This window comes from Manacus candei, unplaced genomic scaffold (genome assembly GCF_025592945.1).
Source record: "Manacus candei isolate 608988 ecotype Guabito, Panama unplaced genomic scaffold, ASM2559294v1 h1tg000040l, whole genome shotgun sequence".
Taxonomy (NCBI): Eukaryota; Metazoa; Chordata; class Aves; order Passeriformes; family Pipridae; genus Manacus; species Manacus candei.
The window spans coordinates 2,225,292-2,237,479 of record NW_026138088.1 but is presented as its reverse complement, the minus strand read 5'-3'; the positions used below and the strand labels follow the sequence as shown (position 1 = coordinate 2,237,479).

Here is a 12,188-nt window from a genome sequence, read left to right as displayed (position 1 = left end):
CTCAGCCACCTTCCTGCCCTGCCTTCCACAGCAGCCTGGTGAGTCCCTGCTTTAGGGTGTTAAAAGTTATCCAAAATAAAGATACATAGTTAAATCCTTGTTAAAAGCCTCGCCCTCTGGGTTTTTTCATCCTCCTTCCTGTGGGAACATCAGGATGTGAACCAGGGGTGGTTGTTTGGTTTTTTTTTACAGCCTGGAACCTGTCAGACCCCTGTTGTTCCTCGGTGGTGGGGGAGTGCAGGATTTCCCATTTCCAGGTGTATCCACCGCTCCAGGAATTCCCTGAGCAATCCCCCTGCACGGCAGACAATATTAAAAACACCTCCACAGGACTAAAACCTGCAAGCCAGCCAGCAGTGGCAGAGGAAGCCTCCGAGTGCTGGTTATCCCTGGATCCAAGCGGGGATCCCAAGGCTGCTGTTCAACACTCCTCTCCTCAGCAGCAACGCTGGCTTAAAAAGCCACTGCTCCCCTCCCCCCGAGTGTTATTTTTAACCTGGATGATTTCAGTGATCCCATTTACAGCCCCACAGCTGTACCAGGACTGAGGAGCAGCACCTTGGGTGCGAAGACAGGAATAGGTGGCCGGGATTAAGGCGGAAGAAATCGGGAATTTCTCGGGCTGGCATTTTCGAAACCCCGGGCTAGAACCAGATCTACGAGGAGATTTACGTTTTCAATATTTCTGTCACATGACACAAACTTACTCATCTCTGCACGGGTTCCTCCAGGTCCCCAAAGTCACAAGATTCCCCATCATCCCCTGCTTTTCCCCCTTCCACCGGCGCTCCCCAGGGAGTCACTGGCTCTCCTCTCTACCTGTGCTTCACATTCAGCAGGTTTATTGCCTTACTGTATTTATTACCTCATTCTAAAACAAGGTTTAACCACCTCCTCGGAGCAGGATTTAAATCTGTTCCCACCTCGGATTCAAAAATCTCCCTCGAACGTTTTTTAAGCTCTCTGTGCAACCATCCCATTTTTTAAGGAAAAAGAAAGAACAACCCAGTTGTCCCTTACAGTTCCGTACCCATTTCAAATCACAAGGAAAGACAGGAAGGCGAATTTGGGTGGCAGAGCAGCCTGAGAATGACTGGGGGGAGACTTCAAGGATTTCATCAAAGTGATGAAACAAATTTATGGCTTTGAAGCACGAGCTCACGGGGGAAGGTCTCTGCCTTTCAGAAAAGGCTTGAAAACTCAGCGGTTTAGGTCTGCAAACCCCTTCCCGGCGCTATCCCAGCCTCTCCAGCACACCGAGGCCTACCCTCCCCGTGCCACACCGGGCACTTCTCCTTTCACCGCATAAATTAAGGCTTTTTCCAGCAAAATCCCGAGCCATCCGAGCGCCTGGATGGAGCTCCCGGCGGCTCGAGCACGGCAGTGCGGGGGGACGGGGGGGCTCCCCATGGATTTAGGGGGGGCTCCCCACGGGTCTGGGGGGATCCCGGGCAGGCAGATCCCGGCGTTCCCAGGCGCTCCAGGGTTATCCCACATCCCGGGCTGTGCCGGGAGGAGCCGCCCGGGGGGACCCGCGGGGGCCGCAGCGGGGCTGGGCGGGGCCCCCCCCCGGGTTTGGGGGGGTGCGGGGGGTGCTGGGGAGGGTTTTGGGGTGTCTCCGGGAGGGTTTATCCATCCATAGTGAATGGAAAAGGAGGGCGGGGACGGCCCCGAGGGGCCTCCCTGCACCTGCCCGCCGGGCCCCGGGGCTGAGGGGAAGGGGAAAGGGGGTCTCGGGGGGTCCCTCAGGGACCGCGTGGGGAGGGGGCGACCGGGGCCCTGGAGGGGGGGACGGGACCCCTGAGGGCCTGGGGTCCCCTGGGGGTGCTGAGGGGGTGAAGGGACCCCTGGGGGGGGCGGCGGGCTGAGGGATCCACTTGCGAGGGGGGGATGAAGGGACCCCTGAGGGGGGTGAGCGAAGGGACCCCTGAGGGGGGGGGACGGGAGGAGGAGGATGAGGAAGATGAGGATGGCGGGGGGGAGGGAGGGGAGGCCTCACCTGCACGGCGGCCTCCAGCTTTCCCTCGAAGGTGAAGTCGATGAGGTCCGGCTTGAGGCAGAGCCCGTAGTTGAGGGGGGACACGTCGGCGGGCAGCCGCTCGAACGGCCGCTTCTCCGGCATGGCGGGAGCGCGGGGGGTGCGGGGCTGGGCCCCCCCCCGGCGGGGCGGCGGCGGCGGCGGCGCGGGGAGGGGACGGGGAGGAGAGGGGAGAGGAGGAGGGGTGGGGGGGGGGGAGGAAGAACGGCGGGGCGGGAAGGGCGACGCGGCGGCACACGGAAAGAGAGAGAGAGAGAGGAGCGGGAAGGGAGGAGCGGCAGGAGCGGAGGAGGATGGTGGTGGTGGTGGCGGTGATGATGATGATGAGGATGGTGATGAAGAAGAGGAGGATGAGGAGGAGCGGGAGCGGGAGGAGGAGGGAGGGGCGGGGGCGCGCGCGCGCGCTCCCGGCACGAGGCGGCCCCGGTGTGAGGGAAGGGGAGGGGGAGGCGGGGAGGGGGGCGGAGGGAGGCGGGAGGCGCGTGCGCGTGCGCGCGGCGGCGCCACGCGGCCGCGCACGTAGCGCGCGCGGCGCGGGGGGGGGGGGGGGGAAGAGCGGCGGAGACGGAGCGCGTTGCGTAAGAGGCGGGAGGGGGAGCAGCGCGCGTGCGCAAAGACGCGCCCCCCCCCTCCTCCCCGATTTGGACACGCCCTCCCCTTCCCCGGAGTGGACGCGCCCCCTTTGAGGCCACGCCCCCTCCCGCGCGGTCACGCCCCCTCTCCCCTCACTCCCTCACGGGGATGGGGAACGGGGAGGGCGGTGAGGGGGGTCCCGGTGCTCAACTCCTTAATGGGAGTCCCGGTGCTCACCCCCTTAATGGGGGTCCCGGTGCTCACCCCCTTAATGGGGGGTCTCGTTGCTGACGGATCTGGGGGGGATCATAGAATAGAATCATAGAATCAGCTGGGTTGGAAGGGACCTCCGAGATCATCAAGTCCAACCCTCGATCCAACCCGCTGCGCTTACTAGACCATGGCACTGATGCCACATCCAGTCTCTTCTTAAAAATCTCCAGGGATGGAGAATCCACCACTTCCCTGGGCAGCCCATTCCAATGGCTGAGCACCCTCTCTGCAAAGAAATTCTTTCTAATCTCCAACCTAACCCTCCCCTGGCACAGCTGCAGACCCAGCCCTCTTGTCTTGCTGATGGTTGCCTGGGAAAAGAGACCAACCCTGGCTCCCCCCTCCTGGCAGGGAGTTGCAGAGAGTGAGGAGGTCTCCCCTGAGCCTCCTCTTCTCCAGGCTGAGCCCCCCCAGCTCCCTCAGCCTCTCCTCACAGCACTTGTGCTCCAGTCCCTTCCCCAGCCTGGCTGCTCTTCCCTGGACCTGCTCCAGCCCCTCCATGTCCTTCCTGAGCTCAGGGCCCAGAGCTGGACACAGCACTCCAGGGGTGGCCTCACCAGTGCTGAATCCAGGGGCAGAATCACTTCCCTGGACCTGTTGGCCACCCTGTTCCTGAGCCAGGCCAGGATCCATTGGCCTTCTTGGCCACCTGGGCACACTCTGGCTCAGTGCACCCCATTATGGGGGTCCTGATGCTCACAGGCCCGGGAATGGCACAGTGCACCCTATTAATGGGGAGTCCCTGAGCTCTCCCCACTAATGGGTGGTCCTGGTGCTCATGGGTCCAAGGGGGTGGCCCAGGGCGCCTCGTTAATGGGGGGTCCCGCTGCTCACAGCTTTCCCTGCACCCCGCTTTTGGGGTGACAGCCACAGCCCAGCCCTGCTCTGGGTTTCGGATCAAAGAACTCATGCTCTGGCTCCATGTGGTGTTAAACATGGATCTGATTAATCTCAGCCTCCCAAAAGCGTGTGTGCCATGGCTTTGGGGGTGCCACAAACTGCCTGTTTTAAGGAGGAAGCTGGAAATCATTCCTTGCCTTCCACCACCGGAAAATGGGACTGATCCTTTTTTTTTCATTCTTCCCCCCCCCAAAAAAAAAAATCTATTTTTGCTAAAAGTGGTACCTCACTGTTTAAAATATAAGGCAGGGAGGGAGGGGAGCAGGGATTGAAGAGAGGGAGCAGGGAGGGAGGAGGGATTCCAGGAGGGAAGCAGGAATCCAAGGGAGGGAGCAGGGATTCACTGAGACCTGGAGGAGCCAGCGGCACGAACTGGGGCAGGGAGAAAGTACAGACAGCTCTTAGCACATCATTATAAAAACCAACCCGGGTTCATCTGGGGCTGCTGCGGGGCCGCATTGTGCTGCAGAGCCCCAGGGAGGGAAAGGGAGACAAGGAAACAGCTGGAAACAGCTGGAGCGGCGCGGGGGGTTGCGGCAGCTGCCGCCCTCCTCCATCCCTCCTCCATCCCGCCACCTCCCAGCGCCTCGGCGGGACACACGGACACGGGCAGACCGTGGGCTGGGCCCCGGCCCGGGGGTGTTTCATGGCTGGTTTTGGGAGTGAGCTCCCAGCTGGATGCCGGAGAGAAAGTCCTGTCTCCCCCCTCGGTGAGGGAAGGGCTGGAGCGGTGATCCCACGGTTCATCAAGGAGGTTCCATGAGGGATTTGCAGCCAGGATGGATGGGATAGGACTCAGCCCGGCCGTGCCACACTGGGGACACCCCGAGGCCACCACGGCTGGCCAGAGGGATGAAGCCCAGCCGTGCCACAGTCGTGCTGAGGGATTTTGCCAGCCCCCAAAATCCCCTCCCTTCCCTGCCCTGGCACAGCTCATGGCCATGGGCAGAGCCACGATGAGGTCAGGGGCAGGATAAACCTATTCCTGGAGCAGAGCTGCTTGGCACCGCGGGAGGGAAGCGCAGGGGATTGTCTCCTCTGAGCTTTAATTCCCATCCCCGGTGGCCAAAGGGTCACTGGGTGCCCTCCTGGCATGTGAGGGGGCTCAGTGGCCCAGTGGCCACAGGCCACGTGCTCAGCAAAGGGCCCCGGACACTTTCTGTGGCTGCTGGAGGTATTGTCAGATGACAGATGCTGCTGTCAGCAAGAATCCAGAGAGAAAGAGGGAAGAAAGACCGAGCCTCCGTGGAGAGAGCCAGGGGGAAGCCTCCTCCTCCTCCGCAGTGTCCCAACCAAACCGGGTCCTCCTGCAGCACCAGACTGGGGAGGGCCTGGGGACAAACAGGGTGGAAGCCAGGACTTGTAATTACCCCACAGCCACCAACCGCTGTCAGTGCTCCCTTCCAACCGGGGGGAGAAAAAGGGGGAAGAAAAGAAAAAGGAAATTCCCCAGGGAGGCTTTTCTTTCCTTCTCTCTTTCGCCGGAGCTTTGGCCGTCCCTGGCCGGAGCGGGAGCAGCCGGAGGGCACCGGCTAATCCTGCCTCGAAGGTCTGGGCTTAGGGCTGGAATCTCTGGTATTTGGGAGCAGGGGGACAGCAGCACTCGAAGCTGCGAAGTGGCTCTCTGGGCCTCTTGCTCTGCGGGACATTCCCGGGGGGATGGGAGGCGTTTTGCCTGGATTCTCCCTCTCCCTGTGTGTCCCTGTGTGTGCGTGCGGCTCTTCCCGTCGCCTCCTGCCTCGCCAGGTACCTGGGACGAGTTGCACAAGGATGGATGGATGGAGGGAAATGTGGCCAAGCCCCTGCCTGGAGGTGGCAGGGACAGCTCAGAGCCCTGATCCCAGCCCTGATCCTGCTCTCCCGTGGGACAAATCCCTGGCAGAGTGGTGGTTGTGCAAGGGGAAGGTCACACGTGGGCTGGGGGCACCATCAGGTGGCATCTCCAGATGGAGCCCCGTCCCAAACTGCAGGCAGGGATTCTCCCAGATCCCAGCAGCCCCCCACAACGAGGATGTGGCTCCGGGGTGGTTCCAGAGCCCTGAAACGATGCCCACGGAGGTGAAACCGGCTGGGATGGTACCACAGGGAAGCTCTGCAGCCAGGAGAGCCGGACAGGCCGGGAAAATCCAGCCCCACGAGTCCCAAGCCGTGGGAAAGCGCTGGGGCCGTGGGGCACCAGTGACTCAGCCCCGTCTGCTCCAAGACTGGAGCCCCCACAGCCCCGGGGCTTCATCCCTGTTTTCCAGAGGGCAAACCAGGTCCAGTTTTCCCACTGTGGCACAGCGGGGAGCATCCCCCCTCTCCTATTTTTGACCCTCCACGAGCGTCACCCCAAATTTTGGGATGCAGATGCCATCCCCACACACACACACACACACACAGTGGGTGCCTGGCCTTCCCCCTTGCCCCCTGGCTCGGCCGCTCCCGGCTCATCCCGCTCCCGCCGGCGCAGATAACAGCGCGGGCCGGGATCAACGGTCTCGGGCACAGCGGAGCCGTCACTACACATTAACCAGCTGCCCGATGGAGCAACGCGGCCCCGGAGCCAAGATCAACAGTCCCCAAAGCAAACTGGGAGCGGGGCCAGGCGGAGCCGGCGCGCCCGGAGCCTCCCGACGAGCCCCCCCCCCGGCTTTCGAGGGCCCCCCCCGGGCTTCGCACCCCCCCCAAACCCCGTGCTGGGATGGCCTGTGGGGCCGTGGGCGGGTGATGAGCATCCCCAGGGTGTCCCTGCGGCTCCCAGAGGTGGAATTTCGAGGGGAGAGGGTGTGGGATGAGCTGTTTTGTGTTAGGGCGTTCGCCAGCGGGGACATTTGGAGGGTGCCCTGCCCCTGAGCCCGTCTCCAGCAGCAGCGGCATCCTGGGAATGCTGAATCCCAGGGGTCTGGGCTGTGCCAGGGTCATCAGGACAGGCACCTAACACGAGACCTTCTCCAGCACCAGCATCCCGGGAGTGCTGCATCCCAGTGTTCTGCGCCGTCCCAGGGTCATTCGGATGGACTCCTGCCCCTGAGCCCCCCTCCACCGGCAGCATCCCGGGGGCGCTACATCCCGGGCTGTCCCAGGGAGGTTTGGAGGGATCCTTCCCCCTGAGCATCCCCCGCTTTGCCAACAGCCCCCCAGAAACGCTCCAGCCCGGGTTGCCCTGGGCACATTCAGAGGGACCCCTGACCACCTGCCCCTCTCTGCCAGCAGCCCCGCGAGGGTGCCACATCCCAGGATTCCAGGTTGTTCCAGAGACATTCAGAGGGACCCCTGTCCCCGAGTCCCCCCTCCGCCACCATCCCCGTGACGGGAAACTCCGAAAGCGTCGGGTACCGAGCGCTGAGCTGCTGGGGGGGGCTGCGGGAGCCTGGGGGGGGCTTTGCGGGTCTGGGGGAGCCCTTCAGGTTTAGGGAGGGGCTCTGGAGGTCTGAGAGGGTCTCTGCAGGCCTGGGGGGGCTCTGTGTGTCCCGGGGGGGCTCTGCAGGTCTTGGGGGTGCTCTGCGGGTCTGGGGGTGCTCTGCGGGTCTGGGAGGGTCTCTGCGGACCTGAGGGGGCTCTGCGTGTCCAGGGGGGGCTCTGCAGGTTTTGTGGGGTGCTCTGCGGGTCTGAAGGGGTTCTGCTGGTCTGGGGGGAGCACTGCGTGTCCGGGGGGGTCCTACACCCACAGCACTCCCGCCATAGGGCAGGATGGGGGGCCCGGGGTGGGGGGGATCACCCCCTTTTTCGGTTCCCAGGACCCCCCCCCGCACTGCGCCAGGCACGACGGGGGGGGGGTCATCCCCCCACCCTCCGCGGGAGTGGGGGGCGGAGCTTCCTTTGGCCCCGCCCCCTCGGGAAGCTCCGCAGCCGATGGAATTTTCCACTCGCTGCCGCGCGCGCGGGCTCGCGCGGGCTCGCGCCGGCCACGCCCCCTCCCGGCGCGCGACACCCCCTCCTTGGCCGCGCCCACAAAACGGACACGGGCCCCGCCCACCCCGACGCTAAACCACGCCCACCCCGCGGATCGGACTCCTCCACCTTCCCGGCAGCCCCCGCGGCGGGACAAGATGGCGGCCGCCATGGCGGCGGGGCTGGGCCTGAGGGTCCCGCGGCTCCTCGGGCAGGTCGGGCTCGAGGGGAGCGCGGTGAGGGGCTGGAGGGGCTTCAGGAGACCGCGGGGGACGCGGGCTGAGGGATATGAGGCGCTCAGGGGCGACGGAACGCGCGGAGGGACGCGGGACAGGTGGTGTGTGTTCACGCCTGGGAGGTGTGAGGGGAGGTAAATCAAGGTGTTGGAGCTGCGTGTGTCAATCCCGGTTTTGTTGTTTCCCTTCCTTAGGCTGCAGGGTCCCTGCTGCGCCCCGGAGCGGCTCCGTCCTGCCTCGTCGTCCCGGTGAGAACGAGGAAAAGGAAGAGTTTTGCGGTCCCCGACTGGGCCCGGGAACTGACCCCCGAGGAGAAGATGCGGCGGCTCAAGTCCGCGGCGCCGATATTTCCCGACGAACACATAGAACGGACCTTCTACTTGGCTTCCACAGGTGGGGCAGCTGCTCTGGGGCCAAAACTGAAGCAGCTCCTGGCCCAGCAATTCCCTGCGTGCTCCTGTTTCACCTCGCAAATATCATCACCTGCTTCTTTGATTCCTTAATTTTGCTGGTTCTGAGCCCCCTCCTGACCTTTTCTCCCTCTCCCAGCTGACATCATGGATCCATATGTCCCTCCCGAGGGCGATGCCCGCCTGTCCACCCTGTCCAAGGAGGGGCTGAAGCAGAAGATGGATAAGCTGAAGCAGACAGCGGCCTCCCAGCTGGCGTGAGTGCCTCCTCAGTCATTAATGAGCTTAATTCTGTGCTGCAGGAGCTTTGCTGGGTCTGTGTTGTGGCAGAACTGGTGTCTTCTGTCTGTCTCTGTGAGATACTGGGGGGTTGAGAGGCTGCCATCACCCAAAACACCTGGGACAGCTCCAACCTGTTCCTTCCTTCCTTTTCCTGTCTTTTCAGCCTGCGGAAGATCAAAGATCACGACCCGGATTTCAGCACTAAAACCTTCCCAGAGAAGGCTCAGGAGATATTTATCGAGGCTCACAATTCCCTGGCAAAGTAAGACCCTTCCCTGGCTGGTGTGGGTTTTGCAGGACCTGCCTCTCTTTGCTGACATGCTCTGGTTTTCATGGAATCATGGAAAGGTGGAATGGTTTGGGTTGGGAGGGACCTTAAAGCTCATCCAGTTCCACCCTCCTAGGATTAGAAAGACAAGGAGGGATTCCCAGGGTGGCTGCCCCATCCCTGTGGGAGTGTCCAAGGCCAGGTTGGAGCAACCTGGTTTAGTGGAAGGTGTCCCTGCCCAAGGCAAGGGTGGAATTGGATAATCTTTTAAAGTCCTTTCCAACCCAAACCGTTCCGTGGTTCCATGAAATGACACTCCACTGGCTGGCTCTGCTCTCCAGTGACAGATTTCAAACCTGCCTCGCTCTTGGTTCCAGCTCCAAACATCCCTAAAACATTTGGGTCAGAACTGGCTCCCCCATTCCTGTGCCCTTTCCCTGGAGCTGTGTCAGCTCAGCTCAACCTTCGTGCCCTCCTTTCGTTTCATTTGTCACGGCTGAGAATTTGGCTTTTCCTGTTTTGCCAGGAGCCTGTGTGTCTCCTGGAAAGGCAGGGATTTGTGGGGAAGCCTCTTTGTTGTGCCCAAGTAAGGGGGTGTGTTTGCTTTGCAGCTTCAACAAGCAGAAACTTCACTCCCTGGTGACCGAGCGCTGCTACCCCGTGAGTGTCTGCCTGCAAAATAGTGTGGAATCGTGGAACATCCTGAGTGGGAAGGGACCCACAAGCATCAAAGTCCAACCCCTGGCCCTGCACAGACACCCCAGCAATCCCACCCTGTCCCAAACACTCCCTGAGCTCTGGCAGCCTTGGGGTTGTGACCAAACCCTGGGGAGCCTGTTCAGTTCCCATCAACCCTCTGGGGGAAGAACCTTTTCCCAAAATCCAGCCTAAACTTGCCCTAACACAGCTCCTGCTGTTCCCTGGGTCTTGTCACTGATCACAGAGAGCAGAGGTCAGTGCCTTGACCTCTTCCATGGCTTTTAAAGCTCTCTAAACCTGATCATGTCTCATTTTTCCTGGATGCAGCGAAGAGCTGGGAGGGGAACCCCTGATGACTAAACACCCTGCTGGATGCAGCACTTTTCTTGTTGTGTTCTCATCCGAGTCGAGCTGCTGCTTGTTTTTACCCCTTGCAGGACATGGTCCGTGGGAACAGGTACAAGACCATCAGGTGGAGGTTTGTGGAGTCCCTGGAGCCCCCCAGGGTGGTCCATGTCCGCTGTGACAGCCTCGTGAACAGGGGCAACCTCTATGGGCAGGTGACAGTGAGGATGCACACCCGGCAGGTACAGCCCTGAGCCCCTGCTCTCCTTGGAATCAGGGAATGGGTCGGGCTGGGAGGACCTTGGGGATCGTCCAGTTCCACCCAGGAACACCTTCCACCAGCCCAGGTTGCTCCAGCCTGGCCTTGGACACTTCCAGGGTTGGGGCAACCACAGCTTCTCTGGGAAATCCATCCCAGCCCCTCCCCACCCTCACGGGGAAGAATTCCTCCCCAATATCCAATATAAATCTCCCTTTTTTAGTTTAGAGCCATCCCCCCTTGTCCTGTCACTCCAGGCCCTTGTGAATAGTCTCTCTCCATCTTTCCTGTTGCTCCCTTCAGGTCCTGGAAGGCCACAGTGAGGTCACTGCAAAGCCTTCTCTTCTCCAGGCTCAGCAATCCCAATTCCCTCGGCCTTTCCATGCAGGAAAGGTGCCCCATCCCTCTGATCACTTGATCACAGAGAATCCCACACAGGTTTAGGTTTGAAGGGACCTCAAAGCCCATCCAGTGCCACCCCCTGCCATGGGCAGGGACACCTTCCACTGGCCCAGGTCACTCCAAGCCCCTCCCAACCTGGTTTTTTTGGGCTGTTTTTACAGATTTTGGCCATCTACGACCGCTTTGGGCGGCTCATGTACGGTGGGGAGGAGGTGCCCAAGGATGTTTTGGAGTATGTGGTGTTTGAGAGGTACCTGGTGAACCCCTATGGCTCGTGGAGGATGCACGGGAAGATCATCCCAGAGTGGGCCCCTCCAAAGGATCCCATTGTCAAGGTAATCCCAGCAGGAAAAGGCACCAGCGTGGCTGGGAAATGCAGGTTCCTGGTTGAACAGGGATGAAGACAAAGCTGAGCTCCCTGTGAGGGGAGGGTGGGGGGTTGATCCACGAGCAGAGCTGTTTGTTGTCGTGGTGTTGTCACCTGGAGCACCTGGAAGCTGGAACAGGAGGCTGAGGGCAGGTGTGGGATCATTTAGGGGGGTTGTTTCTCCCTGGGCCTGACCTGGCCAAGTGCTGCAGGGGCTCTGTCTCCCTGTGTTACTAAAAACAGATCCTAGAGGGAAGGAGGTGAGAATTCCAGTGTGGTACAAGGCCTGTCATCCCCCCCCATTCCCCCCTTGCGTTTTCCCTGTTTTCCCTCCATCCAATTCCCCCTTTCCACAACCCTCTGCTCCCCTTCCTTCCTCTCTGCAAGGTGAGGAATCCCCAGTGCAGCAGTTCAGAGCTGCTCTGCCTCCTGCTGATCCTGTTCCTTGCTCTTGCAGACGGTGATGATTCCTGGCCCGAGCCTGGATCCCTCACAGGAGTATGAAGAAGTGAAATAGGAAGTTCTGGAGCCTGCACAGGGACAGCAGTGCCAGCAGCCTGGGAGGGAGGCAGGGCTGGGAATGCTTGGATGTGGCTGTGCCTGCCCTGGGAGCAGCCAGCAAACAAAGTGGCTTCAGAAATGGACTCCAGTCACCCCAAATGTGTCCTTAAAGGAGCAAGAGGAGCTCGGGAGAGGGATTTGAATGAGCCCTGAGAAGGGCTTTACTCTGTCCAAGGACTCTGTGTGCTGCAGCTTCACCCCCCCTGTGTTTGTCCTCAGGGCCATTCTCTGTCCTGGACTTCCATTGTGAGAGCCCTTGGCTCTTGGAGAGCCCTTGGAAGTGTGTCCAGACGTGGGATATTTGTCACTTCCATGGGAAGTGTCACAGACCTGCTGGTCACTCATTAAAACTTCCACCAGTAGCTGCTGGCACATTGTTTTCCCACTCCCCCTCCCTTTTCCTACTGATTCCCATCCTCCTTTTTTTTAATTTTTTTTTCAAACAAAAAACCAGAGAAAAGCAGCAAGAACACTTTAAATCCAATTCTGGGGAGGGGGGTGCTGGGACTGGACTCCTGCTGAGTGGGAGTTTCCCCAAGGGGCTGCAGCACAGCACTGATAATTCAATTTAATGTCATTTTTGGCTCCTTGCAGGGTCAGCCTTTCCCAGGGTTGGGGGTTTGGTGTTGGTGGCAGAGCTCGTGGGTTCTGTGCTGTCAGTGGGGGACTGGCACCATCCTGTGGACACACTGACATTTTGCA

At 60.8% G+C, this 12,188-nt stretch overlaps 2 protein-coding genes across 4 annotated transcripts in view; one reads left to right on the top strand and one right to left on the bottom strand.

Annotated features, from left to right (window-relative positions):
* Positions 1–2,205, bottom strand: part of NPEPPS (aminopeptidase puromycin sensitive) — a 41,754-nt gene extending 39,549 nt beyond the window's left edge. For 2 of the 3 annotated variants that reach the window (XM_051794831.1, XM_051794832.1), the window contains exon 1: positions 2,000–2,204. In XM_051794831.1, coding sequence (XP_051650791.1) covers positions 2,000–2,122 — 123 coding nt within the window. In that variant the 5' untranslated portion in view covers positions 2,123–2,204. Of the gene's footprint in view, positions 1–1,999 lie in introns of all 3 variants that reach the window. The other variant, XM_051794830.1, reaches the window with a different exon arrangement.
* Positions 2,206–7,747: 5,542 nt separating this feature from the next.
* On the top strand, positions 7,748–11,848 carry MRPL45 (mitochondrial ribosomal protein L45). Its single transcript, XM_051794710.1, has 8 exons — positions 7,748–7,872; positions 8,088–8,286; positions 8,443–8,560; positions 8,749–8,847; positions 9,465–9,513; positions 9,990–10,139; positions 10,720–10,893; positions 11,383–11,848. Exons 1-8 carry the CDS (start codon positions 7,816–7,818, stop codon positions 11,440–11,442), a joined length of 906 nt encoding a protein of 301 aa, XP_051650670.1. The 5' UTR covers positions 7,748–7,815; the 3' UTR covers positions 11,443–11,848.
* Positions 11,849–12,188: the final 340 nt, after the last annotated feature.

What these genes read in the sequence shown, in the direction of transcription:
- MRPL45 (XM_051794710.1), top strand. Translation starts at nt 7,816, where the DNA reads ATGGCGGCCGCCATGGCGGCGGGGCTGGGCCTGAGGGTCCCGCGGCTC. An exon ending in GCTCACAATTCCCTGGCAAA is followed by an intron (nt 8,848 to 9,464) that starts GTAAGACCCTTC and finishes TTTGCTTTGCAG; the next exon opens with CTTCAACAAGCAGAAACTTC. An exon ending in TGACCGAGCGCTGCTACCCC is followed by an intron (nt 9,514 to 9,989) that starts GTGAGTGTCTGC and finishes TACCCCTTGCAG; the next exon opens with GACATGGTCCGTGGGAACAG.